The 17,895-nt window shown below is 36.5% G+C and overlaps 1 protein-coding gene across 1 annotated transcript in view; it reads right to left on the bottom strand.

Moving 5' to 3' along the window:
- LOC140154686 (unconventional myosin-XVI-like) overlaps positions 1-17,895 on the bottom strand; it is a 237,582-nt gene that overhangs the window by 15,073 nt on the left and 204,614 nt on the right. Inside the window, 3 exon segments of the mRNA XM_072177253.1 lie at positions 3,277-3,393; positions 8,469-9,603; positions 9,606-10,737. Of these exon segments, the coding sequence (XP_072033354.1) occupies positions 3,277-3,393; positions 8,469-9,603; positions 9,606-10,737 (2,384 nt within the window).

Raw genomic sequence — 17,895 nt, 5'->3', positions numbered from 1 at the left:
CCACAAAAACACCAAGCCTAGTACTACTTGACTTCTAAAATTAGGGCATCAAAGCAGGATGTTTGTTTCTATCAACTGATTATTGTCTTAATACGTTATCTGTTTAAATACAGGAACATCTCGCTCTGAATCAAATTACTATAAGCCTACACCAGGGACTGGCTGAACTGAGAGATAACGCCCGTTCTTCTTCTTCAACCACATGTTTGTTGTTTTACATATTTCTTTCTTTGACAAGTATTATCCTCTTATGGAACCATAACCAACTAAATGATCAACACAGTCCTATGAACAAAACTAGTATTGTTAAAAAGTTAGGGGTTATGTTGATGATGTTTCACATAATGCTCTTAAAAAGTATCAATGTTGTTTGTGCTCACTTCCGGTCCCCTAGTGACATTTATAGGACTTAATTAATCTTTTGGTTTGTTCCCTTATTTTGTTAGAAATGCTGTGGAAAAGGTAGCCATGTCATCATCAGTACTGGAAATTCCAGCATCTTCTGAATTTACCAAGATATCTTTGTTCACTTACTTTCATATTTTGGGAAGAAAATTATTATAGTTGAGTTACCAAAAGTGTAATAAACTATATATAACTACTAGTAATATTGTATCTTGTTCTAAATCGTGTTTTGATTCATTTGTTATCACTGCTTTAAAATAAATTTGTAATACGCAATGCTGTTATTTTTGTAGCTTGTACTCTGTGGTCTTGACTTAAACTGAATTCCCTGCATTTGTGTGTGTGTAAAATGGTATTATAAATGGAGTGTACTTTCCCCTTATCTATGTAGATCTAATTTTGGGCTTGTGTGACTTTGTAAGCCTGTGGTGTTTTTACTGTAACTCTCTTGTTTATTTGTGGCACCAGGGAGGAAGGGGTATAAAGTCACAACTTTTCTAGTAAATAAATAAGTAGTTTCCGCAACAGTTTTTATTACACTTTTTGGCAAAACATATCATGGAATCTGCAAGTCTTTATTTCATGACAAAGGAGCACCCACATTGAATTCCCGTATCAACAGAAAACAAGTCCAGCATTTACAGAAGGACAAACTTAATCTGATTATTTCCTGTGCCTACATAATAAGGAAGTATAGTTGCTGGGATCAGTGCCTACGGAAAAGTTTCAAATCACAAATGCTTTAATACTTGGCAACTGGTTGCAGCCAATTTTGTATAGTCAGCATCAAACCAGGATCTGTGATCAAACTTATGTTATTTGTGACAAAACTCCCTAGGCAACACTTAGTGTCAGATTTTAATTTTTCTTTAAAAATGTTCACAATAACATTAACAGCATGAAAAGTAACACATTGTACCTAATTGTAGCAGTTCCACGGTCCGGGGTCCAGGGGCAGGGCCCCACAGCCACTAGTAAGGGCCAGGGGAGAACCCCTTAAAGCTTTTGGGTATATAACAGTATGAATTTAATCTCTTTCTTTTTTTGGATTCCCAGAAATATTGAAAAATTAAATTAACAATGCTATCAAAATGCTTAACATATCTCACCTTTTTCAAAATAATTAAGGCAGTTCAACTGCCCTATTGGCCCTTGTGGTACCCCCAGCTGCTTTACTGTATACGCTGAAATTTTCGCGGTGGTTTTATTTTTGCGAATTTGGTGGATTAATATATGCCTGCGAAAATAATAACCCGCGAATATGTTGAAATGAAGACATTTCTTAAGTATTTTATTATATAAGTTGCCAGCAACCGTGAATTTAACACCTCACGAAATTGTCAGTGATACTTGAAACCGCTGAAAATATCTGTACGCGAAAATATTGGCGTATACAGTATTCTACGAATTGAGGGGGAGGACACATTTCGACACATTCAAGCGTGCAAGTGTAATAATATTTGTTCAATTTTTTGAACAGAGCATGCCAATATTCCTGATACAAGAAATTGCCACTTACAAATAATAACAGTAGTCTATCAATTTTAAGTGCTACTTAATATAAATAATAACAGTGGCTTAAATCTACTGTTCCTGCAAAACATCCACGTGGACAACTAAATTTGGGAAGTTAATTTAGTGTGGGGGAACACCACTCATTGACTGGAATTAAAAATAAACCAAGTTGACATGATGATTGATTCATTCCACAGCAGCTGAAAGGAGTATCCCATCATGCATTGCAGTATATCTACATTCTGCATAGCAAATACATACAAAATATAAACAAGAGCCGCTTAGAAATTGAGAGCTATGGATAGTTTCACAATACTTCAGGGGTCATATTTTTTCAAACAAAAGTCTAAGCTCCCCTGATTTAAGCGAGTAATTGAAAGTTGAAGTGAGGGTTTTTTTGTACATTTTCTATGGCACATTCAGTTCTATTATGGTACCGCAAAGCATAATGGGATACTCCCTTTAGCTGCTGTGGATTCATTCATTTAAATACAACACCACTGATGTTTTATTTTGTCTTGTTTTGGATTTATCTCTGGTGTTTTTATCGAATTAAAGCCGTTTTGTGCACTTCTTATTGGTATAGGCCAATGCATTTGGTATATTTATATATTTATGTTTTTGTGTTATTTTGTTTGTTGTTGTTGATATATTTATATAGTCATGTATTTACTCTTATTCATTTGTTTATCTGTTTATTTTTTTGTTGTAGTAGGGCGTAATATTTTTGTGGCATTCATTTTTCGCGATTTGAGCTGTTTGGAGGAGTTACAAACAGTTACACATTAAAGGTTATGGGTAAAAATATATGAGAGGCTTTTAAATTTGCTGTTCTGAAAACTTACCGTGAAAGCCCAAAATTCAAAACAAAACCATCCAGCTATACAGATTTATTAATTTGATTTATTTACTTTACTGACCTACTATGTATTTGACTATACCAAAAGAGTTGAGCTCTGTGGTTTTAATATCACAGTTTCAATTTCACTTTTGGAAATGTTTGTAATGAAAGTGCTCACACACACCCAACACACACCCCAAATACAAGGCAACTGCTGAATGCGACATAGAGAAACATGCACAGAACTCTGTGTGGTTAGCACACCCCTGTATGTGAGTATATGTTGCATTCAACAGTTTGAGCCAAAAATACACTGTGTTAAATCAATACCTGTGAGAAAAAACACTACTATAGATGAACAACAAACTGCTTCATGAAATTAGAACATCCTCTCCTTAGGTTTCTAGGCAATGCCAAGTAAATGTACCATTGTTTCAATCATACATGTAGGCTCATGATAGTATCTGTCATAGAGAAAATGAAAGAACAAACAAACAAACCTGTTTGACCCTTACCTTGTCCCTCACTGGATGCGGCTTTTGCCTGTTTTGGGGTAGGTCTTAGTCTGAAGCCAGACTGTAACTCTGCCATTAAATTATCCATAGGAGCTTCACTTGTTGATGTCTTCTTTTCTGTAAGGATTAAAAATAACTTATTTGGTAAAAGAATCATATCATTTCAAATTGTAACAATATTATAACCATTCAATCTATGATCAAAGATATGCAACATACAAACCTTCTAAAATATTCTTAAAGAAACTTCCAAAACTAACACAATCTGATTTTCAAAACAAAATATATCTTAGATTATTTTTCAAGTCTCTTACTAAATGATTAAACAACAAAAACATACTCTTCAATTTTGCATCATTTTGCAATATTTTGTATTGTCTGGGAAAAAAGTTCATAGAAATTAAGTGGTAAGAGATTTCAGTGTAAAGATGACTGAATCCCAGGAAGTTATTTGAAATTGAAATCCTGATAATCAATGTCCTGAATTCAAGACACTCTCTGATAACTTTTCATCCCTGAATATTTCCACAAGACTTGACAATTTTCCAAGAACTTTTAAAAATGTCCAACTTTGAAATAATCAAGTTTCCTCCATTTAGCAAGTCTTCTCACTTCTCAACTTTTCCCTTATATTACCTAATTAATGGATGGTTTTGAAGCAAACTCAATGCAATTAATACATCTACATTACCCAAAAGTCCATGCGAAGATAAAAGAAGATAAATAAAATGACCACTTAACATGCAAGAAATCAACAAACTGACACAAAGCAAACTGAAAACACATTTACTGTGGATCTATGCACCCGAAGGAGCAGTGAAACATGGAGATCTATGCGAAGTTCTCCTTAACAACATCAATACCGTGATGATCCAATAGAAAAGGCTACTTTGAGAGCAGGATGTCATTGTCAAAACTGAAAACCATATAGCAATATAGGTGAGCAATGGGGAAACAATATATTACATGTGACCATTTACATGCAAACTAGTCAAACGGAAAAGTAAATGGCAATCACATCAATATGCGCAGAAACACAAAATTAAAAGGTTTACCCAACTTGCAAATGAGCCAAACTCAGCAATGAGTTAAGGCATTGAAGATTTGAGTCAAGTCAAGGGTGGAGTCAAACATCAAGTCAAGTCTGTAAGGGTAATGGGCTGGGTCACGAGATTGATCGGTGAATGAGGTGCTGATGTGATTAGCGAATGAGATGCTGATGTGATGACGACGTGATTAAAGTAGCTAATCAGAACCCAATTTCATATTTACACTGTAAACTGCACCACATTGGGTACTGTGAAGTCTTTGCAAATTGGTGTAGTCATCTAGAGTTTGAGAAGTCAAGTCAATAGTCAAGTCAATAGTCTCCACATATCATGCAAGCAGCACTATTTCTATGTGCATATTAAGTTGAAATTGAGTCTAATAACTGCAAGTTTGAGGCATACCCTCAATGGAAAACAAAAATATATCTCTAGCTGCAGAAAGTAAGGAGAACATGTCAACAGTAATGTAACTGTTTCAAGATGATAGACTAGCTACGCATAAGAGCTAATTTACTAATGCGATCATTGATTGCGAGCGGCTTATTTTCACCTTGGCTTGCCATGCGGCAAATTATACAATGGGCGACCATTGGAATAGACTAGCTGACTGTCCAAAATTCATCTTGCTTTAGAACCACCATGACATACTATCCTACCCAAATATAACATGTGATTTTTCAAATGGTTCTTCAGCATCTTGGGCATAATTGCTGGCAGTTATTACTTTGAAAACTATTTTTACAAACTGAAATAACACCAGCCCCATTATAATAAAGTGTGTATAGTTCAATTAAAAGATAGCTGATTGTCCAAATGAGCATTTGTGAGGACCAGTTTCTAGTTCGATGAGTTGCATGTGTTTTGAGACAGGTGCATTCAAAAAGCTTCAATGTATCCTATATTTTACATTCTACATTGGGTTATTCCATTTGAAGTCCATACACCCCCTATGGAAGACATGACCTTAATATCCCATAAAGGGGGTGCAAATTTCAAATGGAATCACCCATTCAGGTAACTCCATTTGAAATTTACACTCCCTGTGTGGAAGATTATGGCCATGTCTTCCATAGGGGTGTATGGATATAAATTAGAATAGCCTTGCACAATTATATATGCTCAAGCAGCAAAACACACACAAAATGTCAAACTGGACTGGAATCCATCTTTTTTCCTGGTAATATAACACACTGAAATGCCTGTAACAAAAAAGGTAGGTAGATTAATGAATCCATATGCAATGTCATGGTGGCTTTCTACACAAGACGATTCAAAACGCAAAGTTTAACACAAAGGGGTAACAAGAAGATCAAACAGAAAACAAATATATCTACACAGAATGCAAAACAGCCAACTGACATTAAAATCAAAAGGGTAGATGCAAGCAACAAAGAGATTGCAATCTCACCAAATAATTTCACAGCAGTTTTTTTCAAAGAGACCCCCTTAGAGTGATGATGATGGTGATGGTGTTGATGGTGAGATTGAGAGAAACTGACAAACTTGCCCTTTGTATACGTTGTCGGTGGTGGCTTAGCTACCACTGGTTTACCATAATAGGCTGAAGTAAACACAAATAAATACAGTACAGATGTCAATAGTGCTCTATGCCACGGCAACAAGGCCTCCTCAAGACTTTTTTACCAATTGTATCCATCTCCTTGTCATATGTCACTCATAAGTTGTGCCCAGGGTGCAGTACCCTATCCAACCCATACAATGATCACCACAGCCAGAACTAGGTATCTCAGGACACTTTACCGATTCCATCCATCTCTGTGTCCACTCCATAAGTTGTGCCTTAAGATCCAATTTGTATAACAGTACTTCATCCAACCTACAGTTATTATTGATCACCACAGCCAGAACTAGTTATCTCAAGACACTTGACTAATTTCATCCATCTCTGTATCCAAAGTCACTCCTTAACACTAACCTATGCCCAAGGACCAAACTCTTTATTTGAGCAGCAGTACCCTATCCATTATATGGGTACAATCGATCACCACAGCCAGAACGAGGTATCTCATTTAATGAGTCATAACCTTAAACAAGTTTGCATATTTAGCAATTTATAAGCATCTCACTCAATAATGTGCAGTACCTTGACCATCCTACAATATAATCAACCATAACAGCAACGACCAACTTTCCAATAATGTCATACCTCAGACGTGTTTCTTGTCCAAAGAAATAGCCTATTCCAGCTGAAATCCATACACCTCAAATGGAAGACATGACCTTAATCTTCCACATAGGCATAGGCCACAAATGGGGTTACCTAATGGATGACTACATTTGAAATCTACACCTCATGTGTGGGAGATTACGGTCATTTCTTCTACAGGGTGTGTGTAGATTTCAAGTAAAACAGACCAATCTGATTGTCTATGATGCTCTGCATGTGTTGCTCACTATATTTTCCCTAATACCACTGATCTGTATCAAATCATCCAACTGGTCCAATTTTGAACAGAGAGAAACAAATTATATACTTCCTTACTGCAAAGCACTATTTAGGACAGTGTTAAACAAGGAAAAAGGCAGAAGATAGATGAAATCATGGGAACAGTGAACTGAAAATTGAGAAGGATCATCTTGGATGAAATGGCTTGATAAAAATCAATTTTTGCACTGGAATTTAACAAAATCTGGAACTGTTTACTAGTTATTTTCTAGTTTTGTCACTTGTCCAGTCTGTGGCGCACACACAAGTCTTGTAGTAATGCCCATTTGTTTTATCATTCTCTACAGCAGCTTTATATAACAACATGGATATCATGTTCATAATCATCATCATATTACTACTTGTCTTGGCTTTTACGGGCATATCACATGTACCTATATGAGATATAATAACAGACTTTAAACCATTCCATCAATCAACAATGCCAAACTAGAAATATGGTAAAAACTTTACCGTGCCTTAACAAGAATAGATTGGTTATCAAAACTTAGATTTTTTTGCAAGTAATTTGAATCAGATTTTTAGACAAAGATATAAAAAGAAATATATAAATGGAATAGAAAGGGAGAGTAAAATGAAAGCAAAATAAAATCACTGTCCAAATTTGGCTTCTCAGCAAAATTTCTTGTAACCATTGACTGCAAATCAAATTATCAACCACATTTTGAATTATGCACCACAGGGATGACATGCAGTATCATACATCAACCTTACAAAAACAAAAAATGTTTGGACATTATTATGACAAAATGCTGTTAAAAAACATGACCGAATGATGTGACTGATCAGGCCAACCATTGCAATCCACTTATTATTATGCTTTCTTTCTTCAATGCATACCAGCAAGCAATCAGTAATACCACACTTAATAAAAAAGATGCAGGACAACACATTTTGGTTGATTGGCTAATGAGCAAACTGATCAACCAATTTGGTAAATTTTTCGGTATTGGTATTGATAAACATTCAACGCACTGTTGCACACATATTAATATCAGGCACCATTTTAGGAAAGATATGGGCAATACTACAGTAGATTTCCCCATTTCATCACTTTTCTAAATGATTAATATCTTCCTTGAGAATGCATTTAGCTAATAACATATTTCTGGAAATAGTAGCTGATATCATATGAATTGAAGAATGCCAATAGTGGAGCTGTATTCAGGTAATAGTTAAAATCAAAGGAGTTACAAAATATCATCATACCTATCTTGTAAGTATTACTTTACAAATCCTACACGCCTTACATTACCTCTGAAACAATGATGAATCTAACTCATTCCAAATCAAAGAGATTAGAACCAAAGAGTACCGACTCTGCCATGATTGTGTGTCACTCATAGAGGGCAAAATAGTGTACCTCTGCATGATTTTGCCATGCGCTTGACAAACTTCCAATTCTAGGTGTGTGCTTATATTGCGTTGTACTGATGACATGCACAAGGTGTAACACCCATAAACCATTACAGCCCTTGAACTTGAAGATGCAAATTATTGATTGACAGAATGGTATTAACCGATTTTTGCCGATAAATGCCATGGGTAAATATTTTGATCGCCATGTATGATACTCTGTGTTTAATCTCTTTGTTCCAGATGCACATGTTAGCAACAGTTCTTGTTTATCTCTACAAAAAAAAAAACAGATAAAAGGAAATAAATAGAAGACTTACCAGGTCTTTCTGTCTTCCTCAGTTGTACATTGTTAATACCATTCTGTATACCTCCACCCATGTTACTAGCTGCTGGTATTCTTGGTGGCATAGGTGCTACAGGAGGAACAGGAGCAACAGGAGGTGGGGCTGGTATATGGGAGAATGCTGGAGGGGGAGGAGCATTGGGAGGGGGTGGAGCGTTGGGAGGGGGTGGTGGCATGCTTGCTGATACAGGCATTCCCATTGGAGCAGGAGGGGGAGGATTAAAAGAATCATGCTGTTTTGAGTATGCATTATAACTAGGTTGTGAATGCTGAATGGACATAGTTGAAGGCATGTACATCATATTATTTGAATTAGGTGTGTTGTGACTTGTGTACGCTGGAGGAGCCACCGGCGGAGGTGGTATATTAGACGGAGGAGGCTGGTTATAGCCACCAGAATATTGTGAGACAGTTCCTGGTCTTTGTTGTTGTTGCATTGATATGCTTTGTTGAGACACATTACTAGAATACCCCATGGAAGGAGCTGGTGGTGGGACTGTATTGGTTACGGATGGAGGAGGTGGTATCGTCATGGAAGTATAGTATGGTTGTGGGGGCTGTGGTGCAGGTGGGGATGGGGCTGCTGGTGGTTGCTGAACCGTCGTCATTCTTGGACTCATCCCTTGCTGCTGATATATATCACCACTGTTTCTTCTAGCAGGTGATATTCCTGGTAAGGGAGGGGGAGCCTGCATCGGTGCTGGGGGTATATCCCTTGAGGTGGACCTATTAATAGATGGCGGACGTGGTGGTGGGGTGGACGGTGGAGGTGGCACATCATGCATTGACAGACGCTGCAGTTGTGCTGGTGTTAGATGCGCATACTCAGCATTACCGGCCATACCACCAGCCGGGGAAGATTGAGTGCGGTTTCTACTAAACTGCTGTCGTTTAAAGTCTGGTGACGCTGTGTTTTGGTTTGCACCAGCCCCCATTTCCGGTATACCAGATAATCTTGAGTCCGCCAGCATGGTTAGCCGTGTTTTAGGGTCTCTGGTAGGTGCAGGAGGCCGTCTTTTAACTGCCTCATCCTGCATTTGTTGTTGCTGTTGTAGCTGCTGCTGTTGTAGCTGTTGCTGTTGTATCTGCTGCTGTTGTAGCTGCTGCTGTTGATATTGATATATCTGTTGCTGCTGTTGTTGCGGCTGCATTTGTTGCTGCTGCTGTTGTTGTGCAGGAGATACTGTTGGCATGATGAACTTTCTAGGGGAAGCACCGTTATGTTTTGGTTGTGGAGGTGGGCTTGAAAGTTCTTGTTGTTTTTCATGGAAATGGGCCAACTTGGCTGCAATTCCTGGTTGAAGTCCAACTTCACCCTGTTCCTCACCGTTTGACCCTTTGGGGCTTTTCCTTTTGGTGGCCCTGGGGTTGGCTGGGGTGATGTGGGTTCTAATTCTTCCGAACGCTCCTTCTGCAAAAACTTGTTTCTAATAGCGGCTATGTTTTGCTTCGCTTCACTACTAAATTCAGCCATTGGTGGCGGTGGAGGAAAATCCTCCGCCAGACCATCATCCACCATGCCTTCAGTCATTGGAGGCGGTGGTGGAAGGCCATCATCCCCAGTTGCAACTGGTATGCTCACATCTCCTGCTCCATTTTGTCCATTCTGAGCCGACTCGGGTGGAGGCGGTGGTGGCAACGGCATCCCTGAGACGTCACTTCCTTGTGAAGCTATCGGATGTGGTGGAGGGGGTGCCTGTGGCATACTGGGCACTCCCGTCATTGGTGGTGCTGTGGGTGGTGGGGGAGGTACCCCTGATAAGTCAGATTGAGGTGGAGAGGGTGGTGGCGGGGGAGCCATTCCACCATTCACATGGTCACTGTTATCAAATACATCATCTGACATTCTTCTATGATGAAAATCTTGTCTATCAATAGCCTCTCCACCCATTTCCATTGAGCCATATGTAGCATTCTCATACATAGGACTGTCATTTATCTGCAATTCTTTGCATGTTTTTTGGTACGGTACTGGATCTGATTTCCTGGGAGATCCCATTGATCTTGATACATATGCATCAGAGTCATTATATGGAGAGCTCTCGTAAGACGGGCGTCTCATATCGTAATAAGCGTCAGCCATCATGTTGTCAGCTTCTGATTGGTCTTGGTGTTGTTGTTGTTGTTTAGTGTTACCTATCATTGGTATGTATAAATCACTCTCTGCTGGTAGCGGTGGTACTGGTGGTGGTGGTAGTTCTTCTGGTTGCTGAGAATTGCCCGGTCCTGATCCATTTACAGGTCTGAAGGTAGAAACAAAATACAGATAAGCAGATATTATACCAGAACATAGTTTTGAAAATAAAATTGAACACCTTATCAATGAAATTCTGTCAATTAATTCATGTATGCATGAATGATCCAAACATTAATAACATTATGTAACATATCAGTACACAAAGTCAAACACAAATACATAGACATACACACCCTTGCCCCCACACCTCTACACCCACCCAACCTACATGCATAAACACCCAACATAAGTACATACATTTGGAAAGTGTTTGTATTCTTGTGTAGTATAAATTCAGTATTGCATCTATTTTGTTCAATATTCAGTGTACCATTTGAATCTGAGTCACATTGCAATCAGTGCCTATTTCTTCCAGGTATGATTCAGGCTTTACTTTTCCACTTGTCAAACTGACAAACAGTCAGCATTTTTACTTCTTTACTTAATCATTATAAAAACACTGAACTATGCGGTTAACATTAAAACAGTGAACCTTTGGTTACTCACGTCTAAAAATATGTACTGCACATTCCATGTGCTCTGAATCAGATTGAATAATGTGAAAAAAACAACTTCATTTTGTGAGCACGTTGAATTCATCAATTTATGTGAAATTAGTTGCTGCTTTGGTTTTGGTAGGTGTGCATGTACTGCTGAAAATTTGAAAGTGGACCCATCAATATACCAATTTTTCAAGAAATTTGGACCCATCGATATATACCAAAAGTCATAATTTTCAGCCAAGTTGGCTTTGTTTTCACAAATTTTCCCCAAAATTTCAAATATTTTGGCTAGATTGAGGCAATATTGGGATATTTTCCAACAAAAAAAAAGAAAATTTTGAAAAAAAGGACCCATCCATATACCAAAATTGGCCTAGAAAAGGGATTATTGATATACCATGTTTGTGGCACATCCCCGTATGGTCATTTGTACTGAGTACCCCACCCTCAGCGTATTATCTGCTCAAATCAAATAAAAGTGAATTGTGAAAATAGTTTGTTTCAAAAAAGAGTGCTGTTTGAAGTATGTATCATGGGCATTTGAGCAGTGTTGCAACTTACTTGTAATTATGTGACCTGCATGCATGCATCAGGTAGCTATAACTATATCCTAGGTATTTTAAGCATTTCAGGTGCTTTAGGGACTGATCAATTACATGGGGGGGGGGGTCATGAATTTACATTGCTCACACACAAAATGTTGCATTCTCCTCTCATATTCGCTCAATAATTTGGTGTTCCCCCTGATTTTTTATGTTTCTTTCTTCTTCTTCACCCATTTTCCCAGTAAAAATGTATCTCACTTTTTCCTAAATGACTTCTAAAACTACTCGCCTCTGCACTGTTGCTCTCCAAAAATGTTCTCTTCCTGACCTTTGACCTGTCCTACTGCAACATAGAAGTACAAGGTCCTGCATATGGTTCTTATAATTATGAATAAGATGGAAAAGAATCCTGGCCGGCCTGGCTGGCCAGCCGGGGACTTGGACCATCATTTAACATATCGGCATAAATAAACTATATAGGGAGTTCATATAAAACACATTTCCTGATATTTTTGAAGTACTTGCTTTGGGTTTGTATATGCAAAAAGGGTCATAATTTTCTTCAAACCAAGATAGGGGTCAAAAAATTGACTCTGGTCAATACGTATTTGGGACCACCATCCTAAACAAATGACAGCCCCCCTATTTTCATCAGATGATCTATGCTATTTTGTTTTTGGTATGTGATCTTGCTTTCATCCGTGGACTTAATACATCCAATATTTTACCTACCAGCAAAACATAATCACATCTCCAGGGCATATAGCCATGTATATCATGATTAATATGTTGTTGATGCAAATGTTCCTGCTAAAACCAATTTGTAAAACTATAAAATTATATTAGTTCTCCAGGCTTGCAGGTCTTTTCATCAATTCAATTTCATTGTCAGTTTTAGTGGCACCATGTACTTATGGAAATTGAATTGCTATGCCAAATGAAGAAGACAGAATATCTTATTTTATCATATAATTTTATTTAATTATCCTCTATAAAGGGAAGCTTATAGTTCAATTTCTGAATTGAATTTCTGACATGACCGGAGGTTTCCAAAATAACCCATCTCATATTGTAAATTTCTCTCTATTTACCATGCTGAAATATGACCATAGTAAGGAATGCCTACTATTATTTGGTTACCGTGGTTCCTATTCAAATTTATTAATAAAATGTAAATAAAATCATATTAAAGGAGTATTTCGTGATCCTAGCATCCTCTTCTTATGACATTTTTCAGTAGATATCTACGAAAAAAGCTTATTCCCAAAATTTCAGTTGATTCCAATTTTGTGTTTGCGAGTTATGCATGATTATGTGTATTACACTGCTCCATAGACAATGTGTTGTAATTTCGTTCTGGTATACCAGAACGAAATTCAAATTTCACGATATCTTTGCTAAACGAATTATTCTGAAAGAAATTTTTTGTACATAAACATTATATACCCAGAGGTTTCCAGTGATATAAAAACTTTTTTGAGAAAAGTGGGGGGATGATGCTGTGGATCACGAAATGCCCTTTTATATGTATAAATATGGGTATGGATGTACTTTGCTCTTATATTTTTAAAAGGTTAGTGTTTATAGCAACAGATGATGATCATCACTCATTATCATAATAAATAATACCAGTGCAATGAAGTAAGCATTTTGCTGCAAAATCACCAAATAAAATTATACTGTTAAAACTACAAATTACTTTCAGATAAAAATAGGAATGATGCTGATTTAAGCCAACCGTAGCTCGATTGAGTCAATGAAGCAAAACAAATTTACGTTTTTGGTGACGTCAAAGGGATTCCTAGCCATGTCAATGATGCTGTCTTAGTATATCCTCTTTATACGCACATCAGTGACATTAAGATGAGAGGAGAGGACACTATCTGCATGAATCAATCTATAGTACTGTGTTCATTCCAATGCATACTGAATTATGACATTTTGCTCATTGTAAAACATTCAAGGTAAATTAATATCCGAGTCTTCCATATTAAGGCGATTCGGAGGGGAGCATCACCTAGCCCTGTTTGCACACATATGATGACACACAACAGGAATGGTACAAGTGTTCTTTAAAAGAGATCCCAAAGCTTGTTATAACAGGTGTCATGTCCACCCCATGTGCATGATTTTTCTCACGAGGGAGAAATGCCCAAACTTTCATTTTGATATATTATTGGTCTTAATTCAAGCACTGAAAGACCTATTGAAATATGAATGCTATTTATTGGCCTCCTTGACTCGATCATATCTGTAAGATAAATCCCGGGAGATAAATGTATTAATATTTAAGAGGTACACTGCAGTTTTTTAGTTAAATGGCTAAAACAGGCAAAATATCATGGTACCTGTCATCCTAATAAAGTCAGATTACTAAGTGCAATATGCTTAAAATTCATAGTGTCATGTCTCTGAGCCAGGAATTTATAGGAGTAGACGTCAATTGAGTTTGGCACTGAGTAATGAACAAGATAAATGGTCATTAGTGACAAAGGGATACACATAGTTAGAAACAACATTCATACTATTTTCTGTAGCCAAATCATTAGCTGCTTTTTAGTACTTTGGGGTTTGAATCATATATCACCAACAGATGACCACTCCCTTAATGTCTCGCTCCTGATTACAATCCTGATATATATATGGTCCCTGCAGCAACTACCCACTTTTAATGTTTGATACATTTTGATCAAAACCCAAAAAAATATTTTGTTTTTTGAGTGTCTCTTTGAAGAAAGATGTACCCAAGTTGTTGAATAATTTATCAAAATATTTTCACACAGGCTGATATCACATAACATGATTTCTTTGCAACCATGCAAAGATTTTAATCCATTCAATTAATTGAATAATTACATGCATGTTTGATTTCTTTTCCTGACTGTTTAGTTACCAAAATTAGTCACATTTTATATTTTCCCATTAATATTCTCTGTGATAATAACTCAAATTTGCAAGAGAAACTTGCCACAAAAAAACTGTTTTACAGTATAAACACTTATCGATTAAATGTTGCTTTTAATGTGTTACATAAATGTCATTCCCTGCTTAGTTAACCCATATATTGTATCATTGAATCCATGTTGTGAATGTCAACTATGCTATGTTTGCAGAAATGAATTATGTATTGCTATAGACACTCCGTATTATTGTTCAAATATACCTAGCGTGATCATTATTTTACTCTCTCAAGATTCTGATTATCTCTTTCAATGTCAATGACTTCATCTTGTGCTGAGGTATTCTCTGTATGACACTATGTACAAGGTACAGGTATGGTGCAGATAGAAAAATGAGGTTATATTATACGCACCCTGACTACATGATGAACATATGGACACACAAGAAATCTGTGTGCAAATGCGGACATACAGGAATACCGGATATCCGGTGTTTTGGAACGGTATTTGTAGATCGTAAATAAATTGCAAGCAATGACCACAGTTGGGGTATGTAGGGTCAGCTTGCTCTTTAAATCATCTGTAGAATTTTAAAATGATTACCAGTGATTTGACAAACCAAAACACCCTAAAATACATAACAATTCACATTTTTGAAACCGTATAGATGTGCTCATGTAGCCAACAAATGACAAACATGAAAGTAATGTGATAAAATCTGACATCAAAATGAAGGTAGTGTCCATACTTTTATTGTCACATGAGTGAGCAAATATTTTGTACATGTAATACAGAAATCTTTGATAATCTCTTTAATAGAATGTCATCCCTTTTCAGGTCAAAGCCAAGTTAACAAGATTAATTAATTAACGGCACAGATTTACTATCCTCCCCATTCAACACATTCTGGTCAATTGAATAAAGTAGCCATACTTAGGAATTTAAGTCAATTCAATTAATATCACAGTATACATGGTATATGCATTACAATCTCGCTATCACTTTGATCATATAGATTATTGTTTAACTGCATATTTCAAGCTAAATTTATTTTCAAGCTATACATGCTCCAAACAGGTACCACAAAAATAACAATGAGTGAATATATTTCTCTTGTGTATACATCTATATTGCAGCTGAACATATGAATTTTAAATGAACAGTTTAAAATCGGCTAAAAACTACAAATTAAGAGTACAAAAATCTCGCTATTACGGTACTTTGATAATGTAACAGTGGACAGTTATTTTTGCCATATTCAGCTCCCACATACATTGCAATGAGTGAAAATGTTGCTATTGTTCATAGATGAATGTAATTTAGGGTTAACACATAGATTAAAGCTATGATGTATGATCTCATATTATAAAATTGTTAATTTTTTCCAAACCTGATTTTTGGCATATTGTGTAATATTTACCCATGTTCCCAACTTACACTAAATGGAATCAGCAAAATTGGTAGTGTCAGCACAATGCAGCAATTTTGACATAATGTCGTTATTCAGACATTAAGTCCCCCGTAGAACTCCATGTTAAACAACCAAAATAGCCAACGGGTGTCTTTCACTTTACCTTGTTATCTTGACTAAAATAGACAGAAACCTTTCTGACAATATTATTACTAATATTATTTCAGCATTGTAAGTAAAGAATAACAAAATTTAAATTTAATAGAAATCCTACATTATGGTTTTATTTTAAGAAAGGTTAAAAGCATGTACACAGAGATTAATGTAAGAAAGGTTTAAATCATATACAAACGAGTGAAACAATTCAGAGTCGGATACTGCGTAAAGTATAAATTGCATTAAAATGTGCATTTTGATAGCACATAGAACATGGGTCTGTCTCACAGTACATTAAAATGTGCATTTTGATAGCACATAGAACATGGGTCTGTCTCACAGTACATGTAGTGTAAAAGTGTTTAGTTGAGATGTGACAAGATGAGATCATGTAGGAATGCATACTGGGTGATTGTTCTTTATATGGACTATGAATCATACATTTGGTTAATTTATTAAACCTAGAATTGATTGTATTGCTCCCCTTGTACTACTTATATTGACTGTACATGGCTGTATAATACATAGCAGCATTCACATATGAATGAAAATGGATGAACAATGTGTAAATAGCATTAATTAAGCCTTGGGGTGTTCAAGTTTGATTAGGGTAGAATCTGAAAGTAAACCCATTTTCAAAATTGGACACATTTTTGTGTGACCCTTAAGGGTATCCGTAGGGAGAACACTTTGTTTTACGGCCAGGTCTGGCCAGGTGCATGTTTGTTCGCAGTCTACAGGTGTAACTAGGTTGTTGTATATTCTATAATTTTCCTGGTGTGTTAACTGTGATTACATCTAGACACCAGTTTATTTTTTATTTGAACGGGACCCTAATTTAATGAGAAAAACGCCGAAAAAGAGAGGCCCGGCAAAAGCCGATTTGCAGACAATTTTGTAGCTACAGACAGCTCAGATTCCATATAACAACTACGGAAACCAATCAGTGCCAGAAGTGTTGATTTATATTTCATCCACTTAGGTTTGGCTTAACCCACTAAAAGGTAAAACTTTAAGGCTGATCATTTTAATTATAAATGTAGTGTGTGTGTAAAAGTATATTTCTCAAAATGGAGGAGAGCGCCTATGACTATTGTCCGTTCTGTCTACATGGTCTATGATAATTATTTTCTTACCGAAATATATTCACTTAACACAGACCACGGTTGCCAAACAAATGAGGGCAAACCGCTGGGTCAAATCATTGAAAAGTCGCCTAATATTTTTTTTTATCAACCGTTGGTTTCTATGAGATAAAAAACTACCAGAAGTCGCGTAAGCCAATGTTGAGAAGTCATGCAATATTTTTCTTAACCATCAATTGGTGTCTATAGGACAGGAAATTGTCGCGAGGAAAATCTTCAAAACTCATCCTATTGACCTAGGCCTATTACATCGCTGGTTTGGCAACCCTGCAATATATACAGTTATATAACATCGCACCGCATTGTGAGGTGAACGAACTGAATGTTGACATTGTATTCAGGATTTAAAACAAGAACTGTCTTTAACCAGACAATGCGGTTGGTATAAAACATAGCGTGTGATATCATGATATCAACTTCAAAATCTAAAAACAAAAGTAAAGAAATAATTTAGGGCGAAATAAATAAACAGCGTACAGCAGGTGCTATCTTGTCAATAATGATA

Source organism: Amphiura filiformis, chromosome 6, assembly GCF_039555335.1.
Source record: "Amphiura filiformis chromosome 6, Afil_fr2py, whole genome shotgun sequence".
NCBI lineage: Eukaryota > Metazoa > Echinodermata > Ophiuroidea > Amphilepidida > Amphiuridae > Amphiura > Amphiura filiformis.
This window is presented reverse-complemented; position numbering and strand designations above follow the sequence as displayed.